The sequence below is a fragment of the Chionomys nivalis genome, chromosome 14 (assembly GCF_950005125.1).
Source record: "Chionomys nivalis chromosome 14, mChiNiv1.1, whole genome shotgun sequence".
NCBI classification, from domain to species: domain Eukaryota; kingdom Metazoa; phylum Chordata; class Mammalia; order Rodentia; family Cricetidae; genus Chionomys; species Chionomys nivalis.
Genome location: NC_080099.1, coordinates 46,192,119 through 46,216,820, shown reverse-complemented (window position 1 = coordinate 46,216,820; position 24,702 = coordinate 46,192,119). Strand labels below are relative to the sequence as shown.

The 24,702-nt window shown below is 48.7% G+C and overlaps 1 protein-coding gene and 1 non-coding gene across 3 annotated transcripts in view; one reads left to right on the top strand and one right to left on the bottom strand.

Annotated features, from left to right (window-relative positions):
* The window catches only part of Psd2 (pleckstrin and Sec7 domain containing 2), a 49,123-nt gene that overhangs the window by 23,558 nt on the left and 863 nt on the right, over positions 1-24,702 (top strand). Inside the window, exons 6-14 of one of the 2 annotated variants that reach the window (XM_057789107.1) lie at positions 1,602-1,714; positions 2,442-2,500; positions 15,312-15,401; positions 17,381-17,424; positions 18,350-18,540; positions 18,710-18,780; positions 19,144-19,301; positions 20,104-20,248; positions 23,598-23,741. In XM_057789107.1, the coding sequence (XP_057645090.1) occupies positions 1,602-1,714; positions 2,442-2,500; positions 15,312-15,401; positions 17,381-17,424; positions 18,350-18,540; positions 18,710-18,780; positions 19,144-19,301; positions 20,104-20,248; positions 23,598-23,741 (1,015 nt within the window). Of the gene's footprint in view, positions 1-1,601; positions 1,715-2,441; positions 2,505-15,311; positions 15,402-17,380; positions 17,425-18,349; positions 18,541-18,709; positions 18,781-19,143; positions 19,302-20,103; positions 20,249-23,597; positions 23,742-24,702 lie in introns of both variants that reach the window. The other variant, XM_057789106.1, reaches the window with a different exon arrangement.
* LOC130887117 (small nucleolar RNA SNORA21) lies at positions 10,577-10,711 on the bottom strand. Its single transcript, XR_009058343.1, has one exon. It is a non-coding gene; the product is annotated as a small nucleolar RNA SNORA21 (small nucleolar RNA).

The window sequence follows — 24,702 nt, the reverse complement described above, 5'->3', positions numbered from 1 at the left end:
GTTAAGAGCACTGGCTGCTTTTCCAGAGGACCCAGGTTCGATTCCCAGCATACATAAAGAGGCTCAGAATTGTAATCTGTAATTCCAGTCCCAGGGGATCCTCTGCCCTCTTCTGGCCTCTGTGCATCCTGCGCACATGTCCTTAGCAAGTAAAATAAAAAGAAACACAGTGGGATATGAGGGGACACAGTGAAGAGGACAGGATGGACAGGGAGAGGAGGAGAACCCGATATCAGGTGGGGAGTGATTTTCTAGAATAGTAGATCACTTAGGATTGAATTTCAGGAGTAATCTTCAGTTTGGAATGGCTTGGAGATCTCCAAGGGGAAAGGTTGGCTGTAGGTCCCAGGGGTCTTAGGCACCTCAGAGATTGCTAGTATTTTGGCCACACAGCAAAGAAACCATAGAAAAACTAGGACACGTTGTCTTGTGAATCCAGACAGAGGCCCAGACAGGTTCAGCTTGGGGTTTCCCTTCTCAAGGAAAGGGTGTGCTTAGGACCAGGTCCCTCTGGTTTGGGGATCAGCTTCCAGGTATCCCTAAGAGTGAACTGACCTTTGACCTTGGTATTGAGAGGGATTATTAGATGGAAAGGATGTCCCAGAGGGGTCCCAGCTGCTCAGAGGCCCAGAATAGTGTTGCTCTGCCTGATTGTGAAGATGGTGTGGAGAGATAGCACCTGGGTGTGTGGTCCAGGGACAGGAGGGATCTGGGCTATCAACAAGGCCACAATATGAAGGATGTGGATGTTTCTCCGGGGTTTGGGGGGAGCCAGGGAAAGGTTTTGAATGGCTGTGGGTGGGTTGAGGTTGTCTGTGTGTCTCCAAGGCAGATATAATGTGTGTGGGGGTGTTAGCTGGGAGGCTGGGGTAGGTGCCCTGAGCACATGATGAGAGTAGACTAGGGGGAAGAGAAGCAGAAAGAGGAGGAGGAGGAGGAGGAGGAGGAGGAGGAGGAGGAGGAGGAGGAGGAGGAGGAGGGATTGAGATAAAGACAAAAGGAAGGCTAGGCCTGGTGGCGCACGCCTTTAATCCCAGCACTTGGGAGGCAGAGGCAGGTGGATCTCTGAGTTCAAGGCCAACCTGGTCCACACAGTGAGTTCCAGAGCTAAGTAGAGAGACAGCATTTCAGAACAAGCAACTCCCCGCCCCAGAAAAATGAAGAACAAATCACAGAGACTTGGGGTGGGGGAATGAGAATGGAGGGCGGGCCTAGGGCTCAGCTGATGGAGAGCAGGGGTCTAGGAAAGGCTGAAGAGGAGCCGCTGATGGGTGGGGCTGGCAGCCTAGGACAAACTCATAACTGGCTCCGAGGTGCCCGTCTGTCTCGTTCAGATCCATCCCCCTACCTGCTTCCAAAAGGGTGCTGCAGGAATGAGAGAGGGAGAGGGAGGGGGAAGGAGAGAGAGAGAGAACCCAGAGGCCACCCTGAAGAGTTAGGGGGTTCTCCTGGGCATGCAGAGGGTGTCCAGACCCAGGTACTGGGATACAAAAACACGGGTCTTATGTGTGTTTGTGTGTGGGGAATAGGTTTTCTATTCCAGTGAGAAGATTGAATTAGGGGCTCTGAGATTCACTCAGCAACTTTGAATTACATTCTAGAACCTTCCTGAAGGCCTTCCCACTGATGGGGGAGACGCAGGAGCGAGAACGAGTCCTTACCCACTTCTCCCGCCGGTACTGCCAGTGTAACCCAGACAACAGCACGTCAGAAGGTACAGCCTTTCCTGACCCACTTCCCCCATTCCTTGCCTGGCTGAGTCCTGGTCTTCTCGCTCTCCGGCCACCTGTCACCAGGTGGGCCCATCTGCTCTGGCAAACACTAGGTGCTCAATTAAGATCGGATGAGTACAGTTGGGAGTGGTGACTCATGCCTGGGATCCCGGGGACTGGTGGGAGGAGTCAGGAGTCAAGTTCAAGCTTGAGGTCAGCCTGGGCTACAGAGGGAGACCCTGCCTCAAAAACCAAAACAGTACAATGTCCAGTGAATATCAGATTGCCTGCTGGACAGGAGAACCCAGTGAGTCTTGCTCATTGTCATTCTGTTCCCAGTGCCTGTAGGTCCTTCCTGCACTCAGTCCTTTAACATAGTCCATGCTCCATGTCTCCCATCATGGCACTGACTTTCTGTAGGGAAGGAGGAGTTCCATGCAGGTCACTTGCAGGGGCAGGACTTGCCATATGGATGGACCTGAATCATGGGCACTGAGGGACTAAGTCTCTTATTGCTATTGTAGGTACATGGTAACTTTGTCTGCAAGGGGCAGACATCTGGGCTAGAGCCTCCCTAGGGTGGTTAGGGGTTCTGGGGAGTTGGGCATCACCCAGGTGTTGGCCCCGGAGTGCTTGGGGGCAGATGTCTGGCTTCCTTAGGCTGGCGGGTGGGAGACCCTGGGTGGGGATCAGTGGGTTCTCACTGAGAATCCCTTGTGTTCTGTGTAGATGGAATCCATACGCTGACCTGTGCCCTGATGCTACTGAACACAGACCTGCATGGACATGTGAGTAGGGACTATCGAGGGCAAATGTGCTCTCCCTGGTTTCTGTCATTGAGGGTCACCGGTAGCCTTCCCTCCTGCTGGAACCGTTAATCCTGGCAGACCCGGGAGCTGGCTGGCTGCCTTGCTTCTAGATCTGACTCTGTCCTGGTTGTATCCACTCGTTCTGCCTGGGTTCTGGCTCCCGAGAACAGTGAGGACAGTTGAGGCTCATGGGAATTTTCCTTTTTGATTTTTGAGACAGGGTCTCTCTGTGTAGTAGCTCTGGCTGTCCTGGAACTCTCTCTGTAGACCAGGCTGGCCTCAGATTCAGAGATCCGCCTGCCTCTGCCTCCCAAGTGCTGGGATTAAAGGTGTGCGCCACCACTGCGCCCAGCTGAGGCGCATGGGAATTTAAGACGTGGCAAGCTCTCAGGACACATCTGAGGTGGAGCCCATGCCTTGCTCTACCATGGCTGTCTGCTCTTCCGTCTCTCCTCTAAAAGCCCAGATGTGGCCTTCCTGAAATGTCAAGCCCCAGACAGCTCGTCTCTGTCAATCAAATGGCAGGTGACTCTTAAGGGGGCTCCTCCTCACCCCTTCACTCTTGTCAGGCCAGTGAGTGGAAGGATAGGTGTGGGGTGCCCAGGCCCCAGGCTGTCTCCAGGCTTCCCATGCTCACTAATTCCTTCTTCCTTCCTCTGTTGGCTACTGCTCTGGGCGCCCCTGCCCTCCCTTCCTCAGGTGGTAAGTTCTGTTGTCAGAGTATGCATGCCGTGTGCTTAGCCCTGCCTCCATCCCCTCCGTGTCCTGTCACACCATCTGCCCCACCCAACCACTCTCTGGCCAGCACTCACTCAGGGGTGGTCAGAGCCCCTCCTGGGAGTCAGGCGGATCTTAGTAACTCAATGACAACAGGCCAGTATGTCTGGTTCTAGTGTAAACCAGAAAAGTCCAGGCGATACGGGGTCTAAGAAAAATCTGGGCTAGACAAGCTTTCCAGCCCATTCTTGCCTCCCTTGGGTAGCTATGGGATCCTGGGCAAGTCACCTTCCCCTCTGAGTCTCAGGTTCTGCATCTTCTCAGGCCAGTGATGATGCCCTCTAGTGTCTTGGGGAGAGCCAAGAGTGGTAGCTGTCTATGTCAAGTGCCAGGGTCTGACCCTGGCAAGGGTTTTGCTGTGAACAATGCTATCACATGCCCACTGGTATCCATTGCTACTCTTTAAAAAAAAAACAAAAAAAACTTTATTTATTTACTTGAAGATTTATTTATTTATTTATTATGTATACAGTATTTTGCCTGCATGTGTCCCTGCACCCCAGGAGAGGGCACCAGATCTCATTATAGACGGTTGTGAGTCACCATGTGGTTGCTGGGAATTGAACTCAGAACCTCTGGAAGAAGAGTCAGTGCTCTTACCTGCTGAGCCATCTCTCCAGCCCTCATTGCTGCTCATATAACTTGAGTGATGGACAACCTGTGGGTACATCGTTGAGGCTGGCAGCAGCCAGAGTGGCTGAGGGAGAGGAGAAGTAGCCGGCTGGGTTTGCGGGCACATGTATGCATATGATGTGTATTCTCCATGTGTGGAAATGGTCTGAACACCCTGTACAAGTCAGCTCTTTCTCCGAGCTCGCTCCCTCTGTTAACAGTGTCGTCAGCTACTTGAAGAGGAGTGCTAAGCACACCCCTCCACACGGTGCTCGTTCTCCGCGGAGAGACCCCCAGACGGTGGGCCTTAGCTGGCCTGGACCCTTTAGCTGAGGAGGGTTCGGTGGTTGGATTGGGCCTTCACACTGTTGCAGACTGAGCAGTAGCTCCCCGGAAGCAGTGTTGCTCAGCAAGCGGAGGGGAGGGACACATGGGTTAGGCTTCTCTGTGTTTGCCCACAGCACAGCTGGTATGGCCTGGAACAAACCTCTTAACTCCCCAAGCCTCTGTTTGTTTCCCCATCTTGTAACCCCTGCCTGTGAGTCTCTCTCTCTTTTTTAAAAATGTATTATTTTATTTTGTGTGCTGTGGTGTTTTGCCTGCATGTACGTGTGAGGGTGTCAGGCCTGGGTAGTGAAGCTCCTGGTGGGTGGAAGATCCAGGGGAGGATGCGGGCTTTGACTCCTGTCTTTAAGGCTTCCTTCCAGGTGAGCCATAGCACAGGCTAGGATCGTTCTTACCTCAGTGCCGTGCCAGACTTTCAGGAAAAGGCTGACTGCCCTGGATCAAAAGTGGTTGCCAAGGGTCACCCTCTGAATTACCACGGGGTAGCAGCTAATCCCAGCCTGCCTCCACTCTGGTCAAGGATGTGGGTTTCGGGAGATGTCCTGGCCTGAGAGAGCCAGGGTTCCAGTCATGAGATGGTGATGTGGAGAGACACCAAGGCCCAGAGCCAAGGGAGACTGAGCATTTGGTGTTCCCAACCATATGCCTTCTCAGGCTGTGCCGTTTTCTGGGTCCCCTGTCCCTGTACACGTCTCTTTACCTGGTGGCTGTTTATAAATATTGCTTTAAAGCAAATAACTTCTTTGGTATGGCTTCTTTGTTCCCCCACACCTTGGCGAGTCTTGCTTTTTGGCCTAGAGAGAGATGGGCTGTAATGAAGGGTTTGATTTGGTGTGTTCTCTAGTGACTAGGTGTCCCCCTATGGCAATGAGGCCATGTGTTCCGTGTCATGGAAGTCTCGTGTACACTCACTGATTAGTCCCATTGTGGTGAAATACAGTAGTGGGAGCTGACTGTTTCAACCACCTAACGCAGATGGCAGTGGCAGTGAGCGCGTGCCCGGAGGTGTGCACCCACTACTGATGCATTCCAGAACTTTCCCTCACTCTCAGATCAGCCTCAAAACTACCAGCAGTTCCTCCTCTTCACTGTCCCAGTCCCTGGTGGATTTGCTTGCCCCTGCCTGGGTCTGTCTCCTGTAGACAGTTCATGTGGGTGGAATCGCACACCTGGCCTCCCGTGTCAGCCTTATTTCGCTTGATATAAAGTTTTGAAGGCTGGTTCAATGTTGTAGCATGTGTCAGTCAGTACTTTATTCTTTTTTTTTTTTTTTTTTTTTGGTTTTTCGAGACAGGGTTTCTCTGTAGCTTTGGAGCCTGTCCTGGAACTAGCTCTGTAGACCAGGCTGGTCTCGAACTCACAGAGATCCGCCTGCCTCTGCCTCCCGAGTGCTGGGATTAAAGGCGTGTGCCACCACCGCCCGGCTAGTACTTTATTCTTGTTTAGGGATATCTATCATTGCATAGATAGGCCACATTTATGGATATGCATGTGGGGTTATGAAAATTTGCGTGTAAGTTTTAGTTTATACACCTGTTCTCAAATTTTTGTTGTTGAGACAGGGTTTCATTATGTTGACCTGGCTGGCCCGGAACTTGCTATGTAGATCAGGTTGGACTCAAACTTACAGAGTTCTAAACTGCCTGCCTCTGTCTTCTAAGTGCTGGAATTAGGGACACGTGTTATCACACCTGCCTCAATTCTTTATTTAATTATTAAAAAAATCTGTGTGTGCATATGTTGGGTACATGTGGAGGTCAGAGGTCACCTTGCAGGAATTGATTCTCTTCTTCCTCTATGTGGTCTTCTAGGGTTGGAACTAAGAAGAACAGGTTTGGCAGCATCTTCACCTGCTGAGTCATCTTGCTGGTCCTTAGTTTTTCATTTCTTTTGGGTATATGCTCAAGGCAGACTTGCTGAATTATATATTTTTATATTTGAAGGTCTGGCACATTGGCTAAATAATTCCTATCCCTCCAGAAATACGTAAGGATTCCAATTGTCAACGGCATTAACCTTTCTTATACCATGTTGAAGATACTTTTGACATCTTGGTGGATATGAAATACTACTTCAGTTTTTCAGTTTGACTTTGGTTCTGCGGAGTGAGTCGAGGCTCTTGAGCATGCCCGGTAAGAGCTCCACCTCTGAGCAGCAATGGCAGCCCTGCTGAGGTTGTGATTCACCTATCTCCATGGCTACAGTACTGCGTTGCTTCCCATGTGCCTGATGGCCATTTGTGTGTTCTCTGGAATGTCTGCTCAGGTCCTTTGCCCACTTTATTGTATTTATTCTCTTACTCTGTAGCGTTGGCTGTACAGCTACAGCTCTCTTGACCTAGCCTTTGAAAGTGCCGGCTGATGGGCGAGCACCAGGCCTGGCTCCTGTGTCCAGTTCAAATGGCTGTTTTTGTTGTCGCATCCGGCTGGCTTTCTGTGTTTAGAACACGAGGCCTTCATCAGGCGTCCGACCTGCAGTGTTTCCCTCCTCTGCAGGTTGTTCACGCGTTCCTTCTCAATCTCTTGTGATGTAGAACAGTTTTTAAATCTAAACGACTAATTTATCTTCTCTGTGTGTGAACCTGTGTGTGCTTATGTGTAGAGGAGGCCAGAGTCAGTTTGCAATGTGATTCCTCTGGAGGCATCCATCTCTTTCTAAAGACAGGGTCTCACTAGGACCTGGGACTCACTGATTACATTAGTATGGCTGGCCAGGAAGCCCAAGGGATCCTCCAGTCCCTTCTTCTCCAGCCCTGGGATTAGGGCATGCACCACCAGACCAGACTTTTTACACGGTGCTGGGGATCGAACCCAGGTCTTCACGCTTGCACAGCAGGTGCATTATTGACTGTGCTCTTGCCTCAGCCCCGCGACTTTCTCTTTTGGTTTGTGCATTGGGCATCATGAGTCAACAAGCATTGCCAGCATTGTGGCGCATGCCTTTAATCTCGGTAGTCAGGCAGCAGAGGCAGGTGGTACCTCTGGGAGCTTGAAGTCAGCTTGGTCTATATGTTGAGTTCTAGGTCAATTAGGGCTACATAGTGAGACCCTGTAGCAAACAAACATAAGAAGAAACCATCACCCGGTCCAGGTCGTGAAGGTTTGCCCTGTTTTCTTCCAAGTTTTAGCCCTTCTATGTAGTTTTGACTTTTTCTTTTTTTTTTTCTTCAGCACTGAGGGTTGAACTTAGGGCCTCAAATGTGCTAGGCAAGCACTCTCCCACTGAGCCCCAGCCCTATGCTCAGTTTTAAATTCTATTCTGAGTACAGACATACAATGCGAGATACATTCAACTCCAATCATTTGCATTTGGATATCTCTGGTCCCAGCATCATTTATGCAGAAGATTATTTCCCCATCAGACAGTCTTGGCAGGCTTGTTAAGATCTAGTCTTCTGGGAAGCGTGGTGTTATGTATCAGTACTCAACACTCAAGAGGTCGAAGCAGGCAGAACTTGGAGTTTGAGGCTGCCTGCACTACAATAGATCCTATCTCCAGCAACAGCAACAGCAACAGCACCAAATTGGTTGGTTGCAAATTGTAAGTTTGAGGCTGGGGAGCTCAGCTGGTTGAGCACTTGTCTAGCATTTGAGGCCCTCAGTGTCCACAAAACTGATGGTCACCTACACCTATGATCTCACCACTTGGGAGGTGGAGGCAGGAGGATCAGAAGTCCAAGGTTGCCTGGTGTATATAGTGAGTTTGAAGCCAGCCCAGGTATAAGAAATCTTATCTCAGACAATAATTGTGGGTTTATCTCCTGATGTGAAGTTTACTTCCGTTCTGTAGCTCTATTCTTTGTTTTCACTACGGTGGCTTTCTAGTAAATTCCCAGTCAGAAAGTTTGATGGGTGAGGTCTATTCTTTGCTCAAGACTAAGTGAGGGGGGTGATCTCTTGCAATTACATAAAAATGGAAGGATGGACCTTGGCATTTCTGAAGAAGTGGTGTGTGTGTACGGGTGTGTGTGTGGTGTGTTCCTGTGTGGGTGTGTGTGATGTGTGTATGTGTGGTGTGTGTATGGTGTGTGTGTATGTGTAGTGTGTGTGTAGTATGTATGTAGTATGTGTGTATGGTGTGTGTGTGTGATGTGTGTATGTGTAGTGTGTGTATGGTGTGTGTGTATGTGTAGTGTGTGTGTAGTATGTGTGTATGGTGTGTGTGTGGAGTGTGTGTGATGTGTGTATGTGTAGTTGTGTGTAGTATGTGTGTGTATGGTGTGTGTGTATGTGTAGTGTGTGTGTATGGTGTGTGTGTGTGGGTGTATGTATGTGGGGTGTAGGGGGATGTGTGTGAGGGAGGTTGTGTTTGTGTGTGTGTGGGCATGTGTGTGGATGGGGGGAACAGAGAGATTTTGATGGCAATCACCTTGAGTATTCAGGTCTGTTGGGGAGAAGTGCCATTTTAGATGCTAAATCTTCCTAATCCATGAACAAAGGACATCCTTCTGTGGATTTATACCTTCTTAGTTAGTTTTAGAATTCTTTTGTAGTTTTGAGTATACAAACCTTTCATCTCCTTGGTTGAATTTTATCTGAATCAGGGTCTCATCCTGTAGCTCAGAGCCTGGAATTTAAATTTACAGTGTAGCTCAGAGTATCTCAAGCTCACCATGGGTTCCCTGTGTTAGCTTCCTGGGTGCTGGAATTACAGGCCTGAGCCCCCGACCCCAGCTTTCTTGGTTAATGTATTGGCATTTTATTATCTATCTATCTATCTATCTATCTATCTATCTATCTATCTATCTATCTATCTATTTTTGAGGCAAGATCACATGTATCCAGGCTGATTTGGAACTCAATATGTAACCTGGAATGGTCTTGAATTCATGATCCTCCTGCCTTACCCTTCCTTCTGCTGGAATTCTAGGAGGGAAGCACTATGTCTAGTTCATTTTATTCAGTGTGTGTGTGTGTGTGGGGGGGGTATGTGTGTGATGTGCGTAGGGTGTGTGTGTGTGCGCATGCAGGGGTGTGCATGTGTGCGCGTGTGTGTACGCACCTGTGCATATGCGTATGGAAGTCAGAGGTGGACATCACTGGAGGCCAGTCTTCAGTCACTTTCCCCCTTGTTTGTTGAGACAGTGTTTCTCACTGAATTTGGAGCTCAGGGATTCAAACAGACTGGCCAGCCAGCCTCAGGGATCCTCCTGCCGTCTCCCTAGGGCTGCACGTGTACATGTGCACAGCCATGCTGGCTTTCACATGCGTCCTCATACTGACACGTGCTGGACCGGTCCATTTCCTCATTTTATTCTTTCTCTCTCTCTCTCTTTTTTTTTTTTTTTTTTTTTGGTTTTTCGAGACAGGGTTTCTCTGTGGTTTTGGAGCCTGTCCTGGAACTAGCTCTTGTAGACCAGGCTGGTCTTGAACTCACAGAGATCCGCCTGCCTCTGCCTCCCGAGTGCTGGGATTAAAGGCATGCGCCACCACCGCCCGGCCATTTTATTCTTGTTGATGCTGTTGTCCCAAATTTTATTTTCTGATTTCTCACAGCTACACAGAGAAACCTTGTTTCAAAACAAAAATTAAAAAAAAAAAAAAAAAAGAACTCACTCTGTAGACCAGACTGGCCTCAAACTCACAGAGATCTGCCTACCTCTGCCTCCCAAGTGCTGGGATTAAAGGTGTGTGCCACCACACCTGATCTAACACATAACAGTTTAAAAATCTTGGAAAAAGAAATATAACTGATTTTATACATTGATCTTGTATTTTGCAACTTCAATAAATGTATTCATTAGTTTTAATGCTTTTTCTAGATCTTTAGCATTTTCTTTTTAAAATTTTTTAAAATTTTACATATTTATTTATTTCATACACATTGGTGTTTTGCCTGCATGTATGCTTGTGTGAGAGTGTCAGATTGTGGAGTCACAGACAGCTGTAAGCTGCCATGTGGTTGCTGGGAATTGAACCCAGGTCCTCTGGAAGAACAGTATGTGCTCTTAACCACTGAGCCATTTCTCCAGCCCCATCTAGCATTTTCTGCAGATAAAATCATGGCATCTACAACAAACGGTGAAGAACTTCCTCCTTTTTAATTTGGATTTTTTTCCTGTTCTGATTAGGACTCATCTAGCTATCTACCTATCTATCTACGAGACAGGGTCTCTTTACGTAATCCTGGCTGTCCTGAAACTCAAGTCCAGGTTGGTCTTGAACTCACAGAGTCTCCTACCTCTTGCCTCCCAGGTGCAGGGATTATATATTTCCCTCCTTTCTTGTCTTGTTTTAGATTTTTTAGGTTTTTTTTAAAAATAGATTTCTGTTTTCCTCCTTCGTTATCTTCTTACTTGTGAATTCTTTCAGAATTTTTTTATCTTGTCACAGCACCGATTGAAGTAAACAATACACCATGTTGTCACTTCACCCAAAAGTGGTGTTTTCACTCTGCCCCTTCTTGACGGCTCAGTGGGTCACTAGCAAAAGGCCCACTGAGTGCTTTTAAAAGGGGGGGGGGTCTTGCAGAACTTTTTTTCTAAAAAAACCTACCTTTTGTGTTGCTGGAGTTGAGCCAGGGCTTGCACAAGCTAGACAAGTACTCTACTATTGAACTATACATACCCAGGCCTCGGAGTTCTTTTTCTGGTTTATGATGTACATTTCTGACTTGTTAGAAGTGTGTTTATCACTTCTGGAGCCAGGTGGCACCTAAACACCTCAGTTCGCTCCCTGCTCTCAGCGTTTTTCAGTGTTCTCTGTGCTCCCTAACTCCCCCTACTCCCCTCTTCTCCAGCTTCCTGTTCCCTCATGCTTCCTTTTTCCCACTCTCCCTACGTCTCCACACTTCCTGATTCACCAGCGGTAATGATTTTAAAAAGAAAGATAAAAATGGGTGCCTTTTGGTGGGTCCTGCCAAGGTATGCCACTAAGCAAATGGGCCGTGCACAACAGAGTTAGCACAGGGGTTTATTGGGGGACGGGAGGGGGAGGTGAAAGGGCTTAAGGCTGTGTCTGAGTGGGGACATGAGAGGCAGGCAGAGAGACAGAACAGACAAGAAGAGAGGCGAGAGACAAGGAAGACAAGAGAAGTAAGAGAGACAAAGAGCGGGCTGTGACCAGAGGACACTTTTAAGGGATGCACCTGTCGCATAGCTGACGGCGGACAGGCACCTGGTGACAGGTGTAACTGCCTCGGCAGCAAAGCAGGCTGCGGCCACTGTGGGAACTAACACCAAACTTCCTGTTTCTCTTGCTTCCAACTTCACACTTCCTGTTTCCCTATGATTCCTGCCTCCCCAAGTTTCCCATTTCCTCATGCTTCCAACTTCACACTTCCTGTTTCCCCATGCTTCCTGACTCCTCAAGCTTCCTGCTTCTCCATGCTTCCTGCTTCCTCATTCTCCCCCACCACATGCTTCCTACTTCCTACTTCCTGCTTTCCCATGCTTTCCACTTCTCCATATTTCCTGTTTCCCCATGCTTCCTGACTCCCCAAGCTTCGTGTTTCTCCATGCTTCCTACTTCTCCACCCTTCCTGTTTCCCCATGCTTCTTCTGGCTTCACACTTCCTGTTTCCCCATGCTTTCATCTGGAATCATTTTCTTCCTGACTGAATTCATTATAGCCTTTCCCTTCTTTGTTCCAGTTTTCATGTTGACATATGACTGAGGTATTTCTCAGGACCCCTTGCCCTTGGTAAGCTCTGAACTCCAATAGGGTCACTTGGTTCCTCTTTAAGGGCGTGCCTCAAAGAGGAAAGTTTCCCAGTTCAGGGCTCTCTCTACATTCCCAGATAGGCAGGAACTTAACCTTGATGTCTGCTTCGTATTTGTCCAGTGTCTTCATACAGGTGTTCCATGAATATTTCAGCCAAAACTTTCCCACTAATTCTTATTTAGGTGTATACACACACACACACACACACACACACACACACACACACACACACACACTCCTTTGTGCACGTGTGCCACATGTGCGTGCTTGTGAAAGCCAGAAGAGGGCACCAGTTTTCCTGGAGTTACAGAAGGTCTGAGCCACCCAATGTGAGTGCTGGGACCAAATTCAGGTTATCTGGAAGAGCAATAATTGCTCTTAACCTCTGAACCATCTCTCCATACCTTTTACAGTTGTTTCTATTGGGAAGGTATCCTTTGTAACAAGGATATGTCATTATTAAGATTAAAAGGCTATTTATTTATTTTTGAGACAGAGTCTTATGTAGCCCAGGCTAGCCTCAGATTCACTCTACTGCTGAGGATAACCTTGTACTTCTGGTCCTCCCACCTCCTCTTCTCAAGTTTTGGGGTTACAGGTATATACTAGTATGCCCAGTTTATGTGGTGTTATGGAGCAAACCTAAGGCTTCACACACCCTAACTAAGCAGGTATTCTACCAGTCCAGTTACACCCCCAGCCCATTACCCAGATGTCTTCTGACTTTGTCCTCTCAGTAGCTGAGAAGGTTCAGTGTGTGTGTAACTCTAAGACAGTATTTCCTCATGTCTTTGTGTCTTTTTATTGCACATGCCAAGGACACAGCTATGCTTACATCTGTATGCAGGAAATGTGTATATAAGGATATACACAGAAACAGACAAAAATATCAAGGCACACATAGGATCTTTTCTTTTTAACCCTTTGGAAGAAGTTAAGAAAACTCTCATCAGCTATATATTAAACCTTACATTACCTGGGTGCAGTGGCATATCTATATCTATATCTATATCTATATCTATATCTATATCTATATCTATATCTATATCTATATATATTGTTCTAATTCAGTCTCTAGAGATATGATAAAGACAGTAACCAAAAGCAGTTTGGGGATGAAAGGATTTATTTGGGTTACGGTCTATCATTGGGGACACAAAGGCAGGAGCTTGGGGGCAGGAACTGAAACACAAGCCATGGAAGAATTTTTATTTTGTTTTGCTTTTGTTTTCTGAGATAGGGTTTCTCTGTATACCTCTGGCTGTCCTGGAACTAGCTCGTGTAGACCATGCTGGCCTCGAACTCACAAAGATCCACCTGCCTCTGCCTCCCAAGTGCTGGGATTAAAGGCGTGCGCCACCACCGCCCGGCTCAGCCTGCTTATTTATACAATCCAGGACCACTTTGTTGTGTGGCAAAACTTCCTAGGGGTGGCACAACATACATGTCTGCTCACCCCGATAGGAAACCCACAACAGACCAAAGTACGGGTCCCACCAAAGTCCAACTTGGGGTATCAAGAATTTTTATAGGGGTTACTTACTGAAATATGGGTGAGAGGTTCTTTAGGAACAGAAATAACTCAAAAACATCTACATTACTAAAGCCCACCTCAGTATGGGGTGGGCTCATAAACATAAAACTACAGGCAGCTATGTAGTTTGGAGGGTGTCTCTCCAGGTGTCTTAGATAATCTAAGTGCTTCTAGGTAGCTGGACTGTTTCTGCTTCTTCCAGGCAGCTGGACTGACCTAAGAGTCTTGGCAGCTTTGCTTGTCTGAGAGTCTTTGCAGCTTGGCTTCATCTGAGAAGGACTGTCAGCGTTTACTGTTTGCTCTGGCAGGGAGGTGCCCAATGAGTCTGGTCAGTTTCAGGGACTTCCTGAAACTAGTTTGAGTCGTTTACCTTCCTGCTTAAGGAGCTTTCCTGAAGGATGAAATTTTAATATTGGAGGAAACTGTTACACAACACACCTACCTAGAGGTTCAAGGACTCACAATGACCTGGGTCCACCCACATTCACCATTAATCAAGTAGCGCAGGACAATCCAATGGAGGCGTTTCCTCAGCTTGGGTTTCCTTGACTCTAGCTGGTGTCACATTGACAAAAAACATTTGGAAGGTTGAGGCAGGAGGATCTCAAGTTTGAGGTCAGCCTTGGCTACGTGGTGAGACCTGTGCCAAACACACACACACTCACACACACGTGCATACACATACTCACACACACGTGTATGCACGTGCGCACACATACATACGCATACACACACTCACACACACAAACACATGCACACACACATGCACGCACACGCACACACACACACACACATACACGATCGCCTTGCAACAGTAAACAGTACACTCCACATTATTTCTGTGGTATGTGGCTGCCCTGCCCCAAGTTAGTAGAGGCTCTTTGTTAAAGTAATGACAACATCAAAAAGTCTGGGGCAGTGCACATGGAAGTCTGTCCTTGGGGAATTTCTGTACACATGAGCATGTTCAAGACTCTGGAGTGTGAAAATAAAATTGCTGTACTATAATATTCTTGTATGTATGTATGTATAGATTCCCATCATGGGAAGCTACCATTCCATAGCAAAATGGAAACACTGCCTCATAGCAAACGCCAACTCACAAATCCTTCCATCGTTGAAGTGCTGCCTAGGGCTCCTCCAGTAGGGCTTTTCCAAGGATACTCTGAAAGTGTGAATGCCAGCTGGTGGGCTTAGAGGGCTTGAGCCCTTCTACTAGTGAGAGGTTAACAAAAGACAGAATTGGGGGTACAGCCATCCATCCCTAGCTCTTTACCAGCCTAGCTCAACATGGATTGCCCACGCGTGCTGGTGGTAACTGTTTTTTTATCTCACGAGACCAAGCTCTCCCTTACTTGCCCTACCTCTGGGAGGTACAGGTGAGAGGGTGAGGCGACTGTGGCTGAATGTACAGAGCTGCTCAGTAGCCAAGATGCCTGGGTTCAAGTCCTGGTGCTGAGTGACCTCGGGAGAGTTAGCAGTGGGAGAGCGGGTGAGAGCATGGGCTTTGATGTCAGACTCGCTGGTCCTGCCCACTTCCTTCGCACACCACATCACCTTCTCATCCTTCAGACACGGAGATCAGATAATGCATGTCACGTCCGATGCCCAGGGCAGAGCAGGCACCTGGCAGTCTCAGCCAACCAGATTCCTTCTCTAAATTTCATGTTGCTTGTGGATCAAATAGATTTTTGAATGCAAAAAAGTTTTGTAAATCCTTGGAGGTGAAGGAGTAGCCAGGCAATTTTACTTCCATTACTGCCTCAATGCTGCCTCATCCTGTCTGGCTGGGCAGGGGAGGGGGTGTGGACCACACCAGCCTTCTTCCCTACTCTCAGGCAGAACCATTTCTCCATGACAGAACATTGGCAAGAAGATGTCCTGCCAGCAATTCATTGCCAATTTGGACCAGCTGAATGATGGCCAAGACTTTGCCAAAGACCTGTTAAAGGTATCTGCTAAAGGTCCTCCTGCCCCTTGCCCTGCTCCATGTGAATGGAGTGAAATTTTGCCCCATTGAGTCTTGACATTCTCGACCCATAGCACCGCAACCAGGGCCCTATCACTCTGGGGCAGAGTTGGAGACTGCTCAGTTCCTCAGTTGGCTGTTCTGTCTTCTCTAAGAAAGATAGATGGTGAGGCTCTGTGTACTCTGATTTCAGTGCCCCAACCACCATTTCTATCACAGCAATAGCTGTCACGCCCACCAATCATTATGGCTGCCACCCGTGACCAACACCATAACCACCACTACCACCCCCACCACAACCATAACCACCACAAACACCTTTAGCACACCTCTGTCGCCACCACTACCACCACTACCACAACCATAACCACCACTACCACCACTACCACAACCATAGCCACCGCTACCACCACTACCACACCTCCATCACCACCACTACCACTATAACCACCACTACAACTCCCACTACCACCCTCCACCACAACCATAACCACCACCAACACCTCCACCACACCTCCATCACCACCACTACCACCATAACCACCACTACCACCACCACCAACATAACCACCACTACCACCACCCACCACAACTATAACCACCACCACACCCCCATCACCACCACTACCACTATAAAAACCACTACTACCACCACTACCACCAACATAACCACAGGGAAAGGCTCATTCATTCCTCCATTACCAGCAATGAAAGAAATCAGTTTCCTTTAAGACAGGCCCATGGTGAAGTTTTGGCTTGGATAAAGAGGAGCAGATGTATTTTGGGGGTATGTATAAATGATGAGTTTATTTTTAGATAGTCTTTTAATATCCTTATGGTCCTAGGAGGGGAGTTGAATGGCAAATCTGAAGGAAGACATGTACAATTATTATGTGTCAGTTACAGAAACTAAAAGAGAACATCGTCTCTCCCTCTCTTTTTGCTATAATTATCTGCTTTACCATCAAGAAGTACCTGTTGAGAACATATCTTTAAGATCAAGCTGGGTGGTGGTGACACACACCTTTAATCCCAGCACTTGGGAGGAAGAGGCAGATGGATCTCTGAGTTTGAGGCCAGCCTGGTCTACAGAGAGAGTTCCAGGACTGTCAGAAATACACAAAGAAACCATGTCTCGAAAAAACAAAACAAAACAAAAACCAACAAACAACAAAACAAGATCAAACCATCACCCATCCACTCACGTATCTTCCTCTGCTTCTTCATTCTTTGCCTGCTTCTCAATCTTCACACATTCCTCACGCATGGATGCACCCATCCATATAACCACTTGCCTACTCGTGTACCCACCCATTTATCCCTCACCGGCTCCTGTATCCCCAAAAGTTACTTTTTTTTTTTTTCTAGAGACAAGGTCTCATGTGGCTCAGATTGGCCTTCAGCTAACTATGTAGCTGAAGATGACTTCGAGTTTCTGGTCCTCTTGCCTCTACTTCCCAAGTGCTGGGGTTACAAGATTGTGCCACCATGCTGGTTTTATGTGGTTCTGGACATCAAATCCCCTGCTTCACGCCTCTGGATAAGCACTCTCTTAGATGAGCTATGTTTCCAGCCTTCCAAACACTTATATGCCAGCCACTAATCCCTTCTGACATCCATTCATTTACTTCCCAACATCCCATCCATCCACCCATCCTGTGACATTCTAGACTTTGTACTGAGGATTCAGTGGGGAACAGGTAGACATTATTGACCTTGGGACGCTTACAACCTCCTGGCTAGACAGACAGTAGTGACTGCATAACGAAATTTCATCCATCCATACACCCACCTAACCACTCACTCATAAACTGACATCGAACAAGTATGAGTCAAGCCCCCACTTTACCCTCTAATGCAAAGGTGCTCCCTCGCCACGGCCACATTGCTGGAGAGACACGGGGATTTCTCTGAATACACCTTAACTCCTCTCTCCCTCCCCTTTCTCCGCCCTGATTCAGACGCTTTACAACTCCATCAAGAATGAAAAGCTGGAGTGGGCCATGTGAGTAGTGATCAGGGGTGTGGGTATTGAACCGGTTACCAGAGAGGGAGTGGCTGGGCGTGCAGGCTACTCTCCATGGTGCTGATTTATCCTAACCCAGGCCCCGTCAACCCCTGCCCTGCTAGGCAACACCCTTAGGCACGCATCTATTTTCTGACCTGATTACAGGTGTGCAAAGTTTACATCACTGTAGAATTTAGCTCTGTGGGTGTCTGTGACTGGCCTTTCTGTACTGAGGATATTGTGGAGTTCCCAATCAAAGACAGCTTTTTCCCCTCTGGGAAGCAGGAGGGCAGGAGGCACAGGTCCCCTACAGCACTAGCTAGCAGTATGAGGATGTTTGGGTGGTGACTGCTTTTGGCAGTGGGGAGGAGCGAATGCCCCAGCTTCTTCACCCATGAAGTCTGTGCACAACCATCACAAAGAGGGGTGGAGATGTTGCTGGTTGGTGAAGTTGTGAGAGGCTCAGAGGGTAGCTCCATGGCTGAGCTCCCTAGGGAAGATTGTGCCTTTGGGTGTGTGTGGAGGCCTAAATCTCAGGGACTGTGACACTGAGAAGAGCTGGCCCTCTTCTACCAGGACTCCCATGGTGGACCTGGACTTCTGGGCCTTGCCCTATGGTTCTACTATTTCCAACATGTTGGCATGGTTTGTGCAACAGCTTTAGTGCCCCAGGACTGGAGAGGAGAAGGAAGGTTGGGGGAAGGAGACTTGAAGAAAGTCTCCAGCTCTATGTTAAAGGTGAAGATTAGGTTAGAGACCCTGAAAGACCAGACATCAAAGGTCAGGACTGCAGATGAAGGGGATGGGTCAGGTCCCTGGAGCTGTATTCTGATGCCAGGGGGGCGGCTGGTGGGAAAGGCTGTGGCAATGGGTGGGGGCAAGGTCTCTCAGGAGGTGGCTCTCAGGTCTGGTCCCTTCCTAGTGATGAGAATGAGCTGAGAAAATCCCTGTCTGAGCTGGTGGATGACAAGTTTGGGACAGGCACAAAGAAGGTGACCCGGATCTTGGATGGTGGCAATCCATTCCTGGATGTCCCGCAGGCTCTCAGCGCTACCACCTACAAGCATGGCGTGCTGACCCGGAAGACTCACGCTGACATGGATGGCAAGAGGAGTGGGTGTCAGACTGGGGAAGGGACCTGGGAGGGGTCCTGGTGTGTGAGGGACCCACCCTTGGCCATTCCTTTGGGGACACACGGATGGGTGGACAGGCAGGGGGTGACAAGGTAGGAGTCACTGAAGCAGAAGGTTGCAGCCCCATGTCCTTTGCTTCTCCCTCTCAGCACCCCGTGGGAGGCGTGGCTGGAAGAAATTCTACGCGGTGCTCAAAGGGACCATCCTGTACCTGCAGAAGGTGAGATGGAGGCTGCTTCAGAGCCCTCACCCAGAAAGCTCTTCTTCAGCTTGCCCAGCCCTGCCTGTGGTACCCAACTCAGTGTCTTCTGGCCAGGACTGGGGCCTGGAGAGGAGCTAGGGCCTTCTTCTATCAAGGGTCTGACCTGGACTCAGGAGCTTTGAGGGTTTTGGGAGGCGGACTCTGAAATGCCAAGTGGATTAATTAGTGTTAGGTCTCTGGGACAGACTGCAGTGTGAGGAGAGAGTGATTCGTGTTGGGGTCCGGGAAGGTAGAGGTAATGCAGAGGAGGAGAGGGAAGCAGCAATGGGATGTGTAGGGCTGTAAGCCACAGCCTGGGGTGACATAGCGTACCTCACTCAGGATGAATACAGGCCCGACAAGGCTCTGTCCGAGGGTGACTTGAAGAATGCCATCCGCGTGCACCATGCTCTGGCCACCAGGGCTTCTGACTACAGTAAGAAGTCCAATGTGCTCAAGCTGAAGACGGCCGACTGGAGGGTCTTCCTTTTCCAGGCACCGTAAGTAGGGGGAGAACCGAGTTGCCAACCAGACTCTCAGCCTGCCACTTCAGCCCAGCAAGCTGAACTCTCCTGGCCTCAGGATAGACAGACACCTCAGCTGCTGTGCCTGACAGCCACAGACTTGCCGTGTCTGCTTGACATAGCTCAATGGCTGCTCTGAGTCTCCCAGAGCAGCTGTCCTCAGTGTGATCCTCTCTGTCACCTGGAAGCTGGGCAGAGACACCACCTCCTTGCCTCATCTTAGGCCCACAGAGTCAGACTGGGTCTAAGAAGCCCGCAGGGACTGCAAGGGCACCTTGAAGCTTGAGGTGATAAACTTACTCAATCCTTGACAGAGTCAGAGGTTAGGGCAAGGGCTCCCTCTGCCTTTGGCCTGTAAAGTAAGGCCTCCACTTTGTGGCACTGCATCCTCTGTGACTAGATACGGGGCATTTCACACGTCAGATGAGCTTCCCATGAAGGAGACTGGGATGTGAGGGCTGGGGACCGAGTGGGAGTGATGACCAGGTGGTGGGGACAGGACAGAGGTTTGCTCACGCAGCTGACCCTAGAGTTCATGGACTCTCGGGACATCAGTTCCGACTGGAGTGGGTTTACTTCATGGGAGTCCAGATGGGAGTTCCCTATCTGACCATGCTCTCCCACCCACCTGCCCACTCCCCCCCCCTTCCTGCCCTTGCCTAGGTATTAGGGCCTTCTCTGCCAGACTTCATGCTGAGGACTGGATGCTAGGTGTGGGGAGGGTTGGAGGTCCTATCATGAGAACCTAGAGTCCTTTTATGTCCTCTTTTGTCCCCAGGAGCAAGGAAGAAATGCTGTCCTGGATCCTGCGGATCAACCTAGTGGCCGCCATCTTCTCTGCACCTGCCTTCCCAGCGGCCGTCAGCTCCATGAAGAAGTTTTGTCGGCCACTGCTACCCTCCTGTACCACGCGCCTCTGCCAGGTACAAGCTCCTGGGTTAGGCTGCTGGCCTACACTCAGCTTTTTCTCCGAGTCATGCGGCCCTGGACTGAGGGACGCCAGGGAAGGAGAGCTATTCTACCAACCCATCCTGCACTCATAGGTGGGAAGATGGAGACCCCCACATAAAACGCACACACAGAGGCCTGTGTGCTGTGATGGGTGACATGGGCAGTGCGGCTGATGGGTGTGGTTGTGGGTCTGTGGCATTAACTGAGAGACTGTGTGTGTCAAAGGGATAGGTGGCACTTGGCTGGCCCTTCATCCACTGCTCTATTTGATGGTTTAAAGATTTGTTTAATGTGTGTGTGTGTGCATGTGTGTGTATGTGCGTGTACATTTACGCATGTGCACATGTGTGCATGTGTGTGTCATATCCCGCTTAACCTGATCTTTAGTTCTATCAATTTTCTAATAAATGACAGAATTTCATTTTTATTTTTCAAAATTTATGTATAGTGTGTGTGTTCCTGTGTGAGTTTATGTGTCAAATACATGCAGGTGCTCACAGAGGCCAGAAGGGGGCCTCAGAGTCTCTGGAACTGAAGTAGCTGGCATTTGTGAGCCACCTGGTGTGGGTGCTGGGAAGTGAACCTGGTTCTTCTGGAAGAGCAGTAAGTGCTCTTAACTAAGGAGCTATCCCTTCAACACCCCATAATTGCTGTATAAAATAACGGCCGTATAAAACTTCATGTGTGTATACGCTACATTTTCTGTATCCATTCATCTGTTGATAGACAGCCAGGCTGATTCTGTCACTTGGCTGTTGTGAACAGTGCTGCAAGATGCATAGGTGTGCACCCATGGTTGTGTATGCATGGGTGTGCAGGTATTGCTGTGGTGTGCCGACTTGATTTCTTTGGATATATTCCCAAGAATGGTACAGTTGGAGCATATAGTAGTTTTTTTTTTAAACTTTATTATTTTGCATTTGTATGCTGTGTTGGGGTGGGTCACACATGGCATGGCATGTTTGGATGTCAGAGGTCTACTTTGTGTAGTCTGCTCTCTCCTCTATCTTTTCATGGGTTCTGGGATCTAATTCAGGTTATTAGTCTTTTTTTTTTTTTTAAAAAAAATTATTTATTTACTTATCATGTATACAATATTCTGTCTGTGTGTATGCCTGGAGGCCAGAAAAGGGCACCAGACCCCATTACAGATGGTTGTGAGCCACCATGAGGTTGCTGGGAATTGAACTCAGGACCTTTGGAAGAGCTGGCAATGCTCTTAACCTCTGAGCCATCTCTCCAGCCCCCTAGTGGTCTTGTTCAGCCAGAAGTTTACCTGCCGAGCTATCTCTGTGACCTCCTCTATTTTTTTTTTTTTTTTTTTTTCGTTTTTCGAGACAGGGTTTCTCTGTGGTTTTGGTTCCTGTCCTGGAACTAGCTCTTGTAGACCAGGCTGGTCTCGAACTCACAGAGATCCACCTTCCTCTGCCTCCCAAGTGCTGGGATTAAAGGCATGCGCCACCACCGCCCGGCTCTATTTTTTTTTTTTTTGATGAGTTCCATCCCATAGTAATTTTCTCAGTAAATGTACTGACAGTTTATAGTCCCACCCCGTGTGTGCCATCCCTCCAGTCTTCATGAGACTTTGTGCTCGACTTTCCCTATAAACATTTTTTGAAATTTCCTTTATTTTAATTTATGTGTCCGGGTGTTTTTCCTGCATGTATGTCTGTGCACTAGGCATGTGCCTGGTGCCTGCAGAGGCCAGATGAGGGCATAAGATATCCTGGAACTAGGGTTGCAGATGGGTGTGAGCCACCATGTGGGTGCTGGGAATTGAACCCGGGTCTTCTGGGAGAGAAGCCAGTACTCTTAACCATGGAGCCTTCCCTCTAGTTCCCAATTTTCACTTTCTAGAAACAGTCCGGTGTTGACATTTGTCTTAGTCAGGGTTACTATTGCTGTGATGAAGCCCATGACCAAAAGCAACTCGGGGAGGAAAGGGTTTATCTCACTCACAGTCCCATATTACAGTGGAACTGTCTGTCCATCAGAAGCTGTGACGGCAGCAACCTGCAGGCGGCAGCTGACAGAGGTCATGGAGGGGTGCTGCTTAGTGACCTGCTTCTCCTGGCCTGCTTAGCCTGCTTCCTCTCTCTCTCTCTCTCTCTCTCTCTCTCTCTCTCTCTCTCTCTCTCTCTCTCTTCTTTTCTTTTTCTTGAGACAGGGTTTCTCTGTGTATCTCTGGCTATCCTGGAACTCTCTCTGTAGACCAGGCTGGCCTCGAACTCACAGAGGTCTGCCTGCCTCTCTTTCCCTGAATGCTGGGATTAAAGGCGTGTGCCACCACCGCTTAGCTTCAACCTGCTTTCTTATAGAACCCAGGACCACCAGCCCAGACATGGCACCATCCATGATGGGCTGGGCCCTCCCACATCAATCACTAATTAAGAAAATAACTTACAGCCCGATCTACTGAGGCATTTTCTCAATTGTGTTTCCCTCCTTTTAGATAACTCTAGCTTGTGTCAAACTGACATAGAAGTAGCCAGGACAACATTCTTTTTGTTTTTAATCTTTAAATACTTTAGTTATGTTGCTATGAAAACCCCATCTCACTAATATGACAGATTCTCAGGGTATTTTGGACAGGAAAGGATAAAGGACGGAACAGAACTTGAGAACAGAGGGTTGGCAAGCTTCTTCAGCCACTGGCCCCTTTCCTATCAGGGCCTTTGTCTCTCCACAGAGCTCCAGGGCATTCTGTGTCTGTGGGGAGCTCCTGTGTTTGGGGAGCACAGTGAACACAGACACATCACATACATACACCACACACACACACATCACATGAACACACATATGCACACATACACCCCTGGATGCCTGCACCACAGGTGTGTCCACATATCCGTGTGTGCAGATTGCTCTAAGGGGCCTCCTCACTGTAGTGAGTGGGGTGTGTGCACTGGGCTGTTGACAACAATGTCTCAGTCTACCTTTAGATGTGGTCCGGATCTGCAGCTGTCATGCACACCCGAAGGTGATTGTGAGACGATGCATGTACTGGAGAGAGGTAGGGATAACTGGGGCCAGGCTGACCCTTGGCCCTGCATGCATGGATGCACGTGTGGAATTCTATGCACGGGGCTCTGGTGGCGGTGTGGACACTCATGTGCAGACCTCAAGCTCTTTAATCTCCTTCTAAGCCTCAAGCTCTCTTATCTCCTCCTAAGCACTGAGGAGGGCTGATGGCCCTGAGGAGGAGCAATTTGAAGACTCTGGTCAGCACCAGTTTCCCTGTGCTGAAACTGCTTCAGGTGTGAGGAGGTTGGCCCACCCCTGGACATGCCAGATCTCACTGACCTGGGCTTGTCTTTGCAGGAGGAGCAGCTGCGGTCTCATGAGAATAAGTTGAGGCAGGTGACTGCAGAGTTGGCGGAACATAGGTGTCACCCAGTGGAGAGGGGCCTCAAGTCCAAGGAGGCGGAGGAATACCGGCTGAAGGAACACTATCTCACGTTTGAGGTAGGTCTTGGGTGGTGGATGGCAAAGGTCAAAGCTGGGGCCAGAGGAGGAGGCCTGCTCCCACCCTCCACTTACTGCCATCCACATGCTAGGGACTCTGGTTTGAGACTCCCCACTGTGGGGTTCCATTAGGTGTAAGCCACAGTGTCCCATGGCCAGACTCGCACAGTCTGGCTGTCAAATGTTGATCAGTTTTGCCTATGCCTGGGTTTCTCTAGGAGCCCCTAACATCTACTCTGCAATATGAAAACAGAGATGACAGCCACTGTAGTGGGCTTTCTCGGGCGAGGCCTGGCTCTCCTCCCTTCTTTGCATGGACCCTAATGTCAATCCTGTGAAAGGGCTTCTATAACTATACCCATTTGACAGAAAGGTGAACTGATGCTCAGAGAAGCCAGAGCGCTGGCCTGAGGTGGTACACGCAGGAAGAGCAGGGCCCAGGGTCCTAACCAGTGACGGCTGCAGCTCTGGCATTTGAGTCCTCTTTTACTTGGCTTAAAGTGTGCGGAGAGGGCATGAGGCCTGGTAGGTAGAACTGGGGGCAAAGGCTCCCCTTTTCCTGATGGTGAGGAAGGCCTGGAGCTCAGAGTCAAGGTGCTCAGATACCACTGACTCCCCCTCCTAAATGTTAACAGCAACTTACATCTATTTTAAGTGTTTATGAACGCATCCATTTCTTCACATCCTTCCCAACACTGGGCATTTGGAGATGTTTTAATCTTCCTTGATCTCACAAGTTTAACAATCATTGTCTCATTATCATTTTCATTTGATTTTACATTATTAATTAAAAATATTTCTTAATTAAAAAATATTTCTTTTTATTTATGTGTGTCCGTGTGCATTCTGCACACTTGTTTGTTGATGCCTGTGAAGGCCAAGGGAGGGGATCAGAGCCCCTGATGCTGGAGTTGCAGGTTGTTATGATTTGCTAGTATGGATGCTGGGATCTGAACTTGGG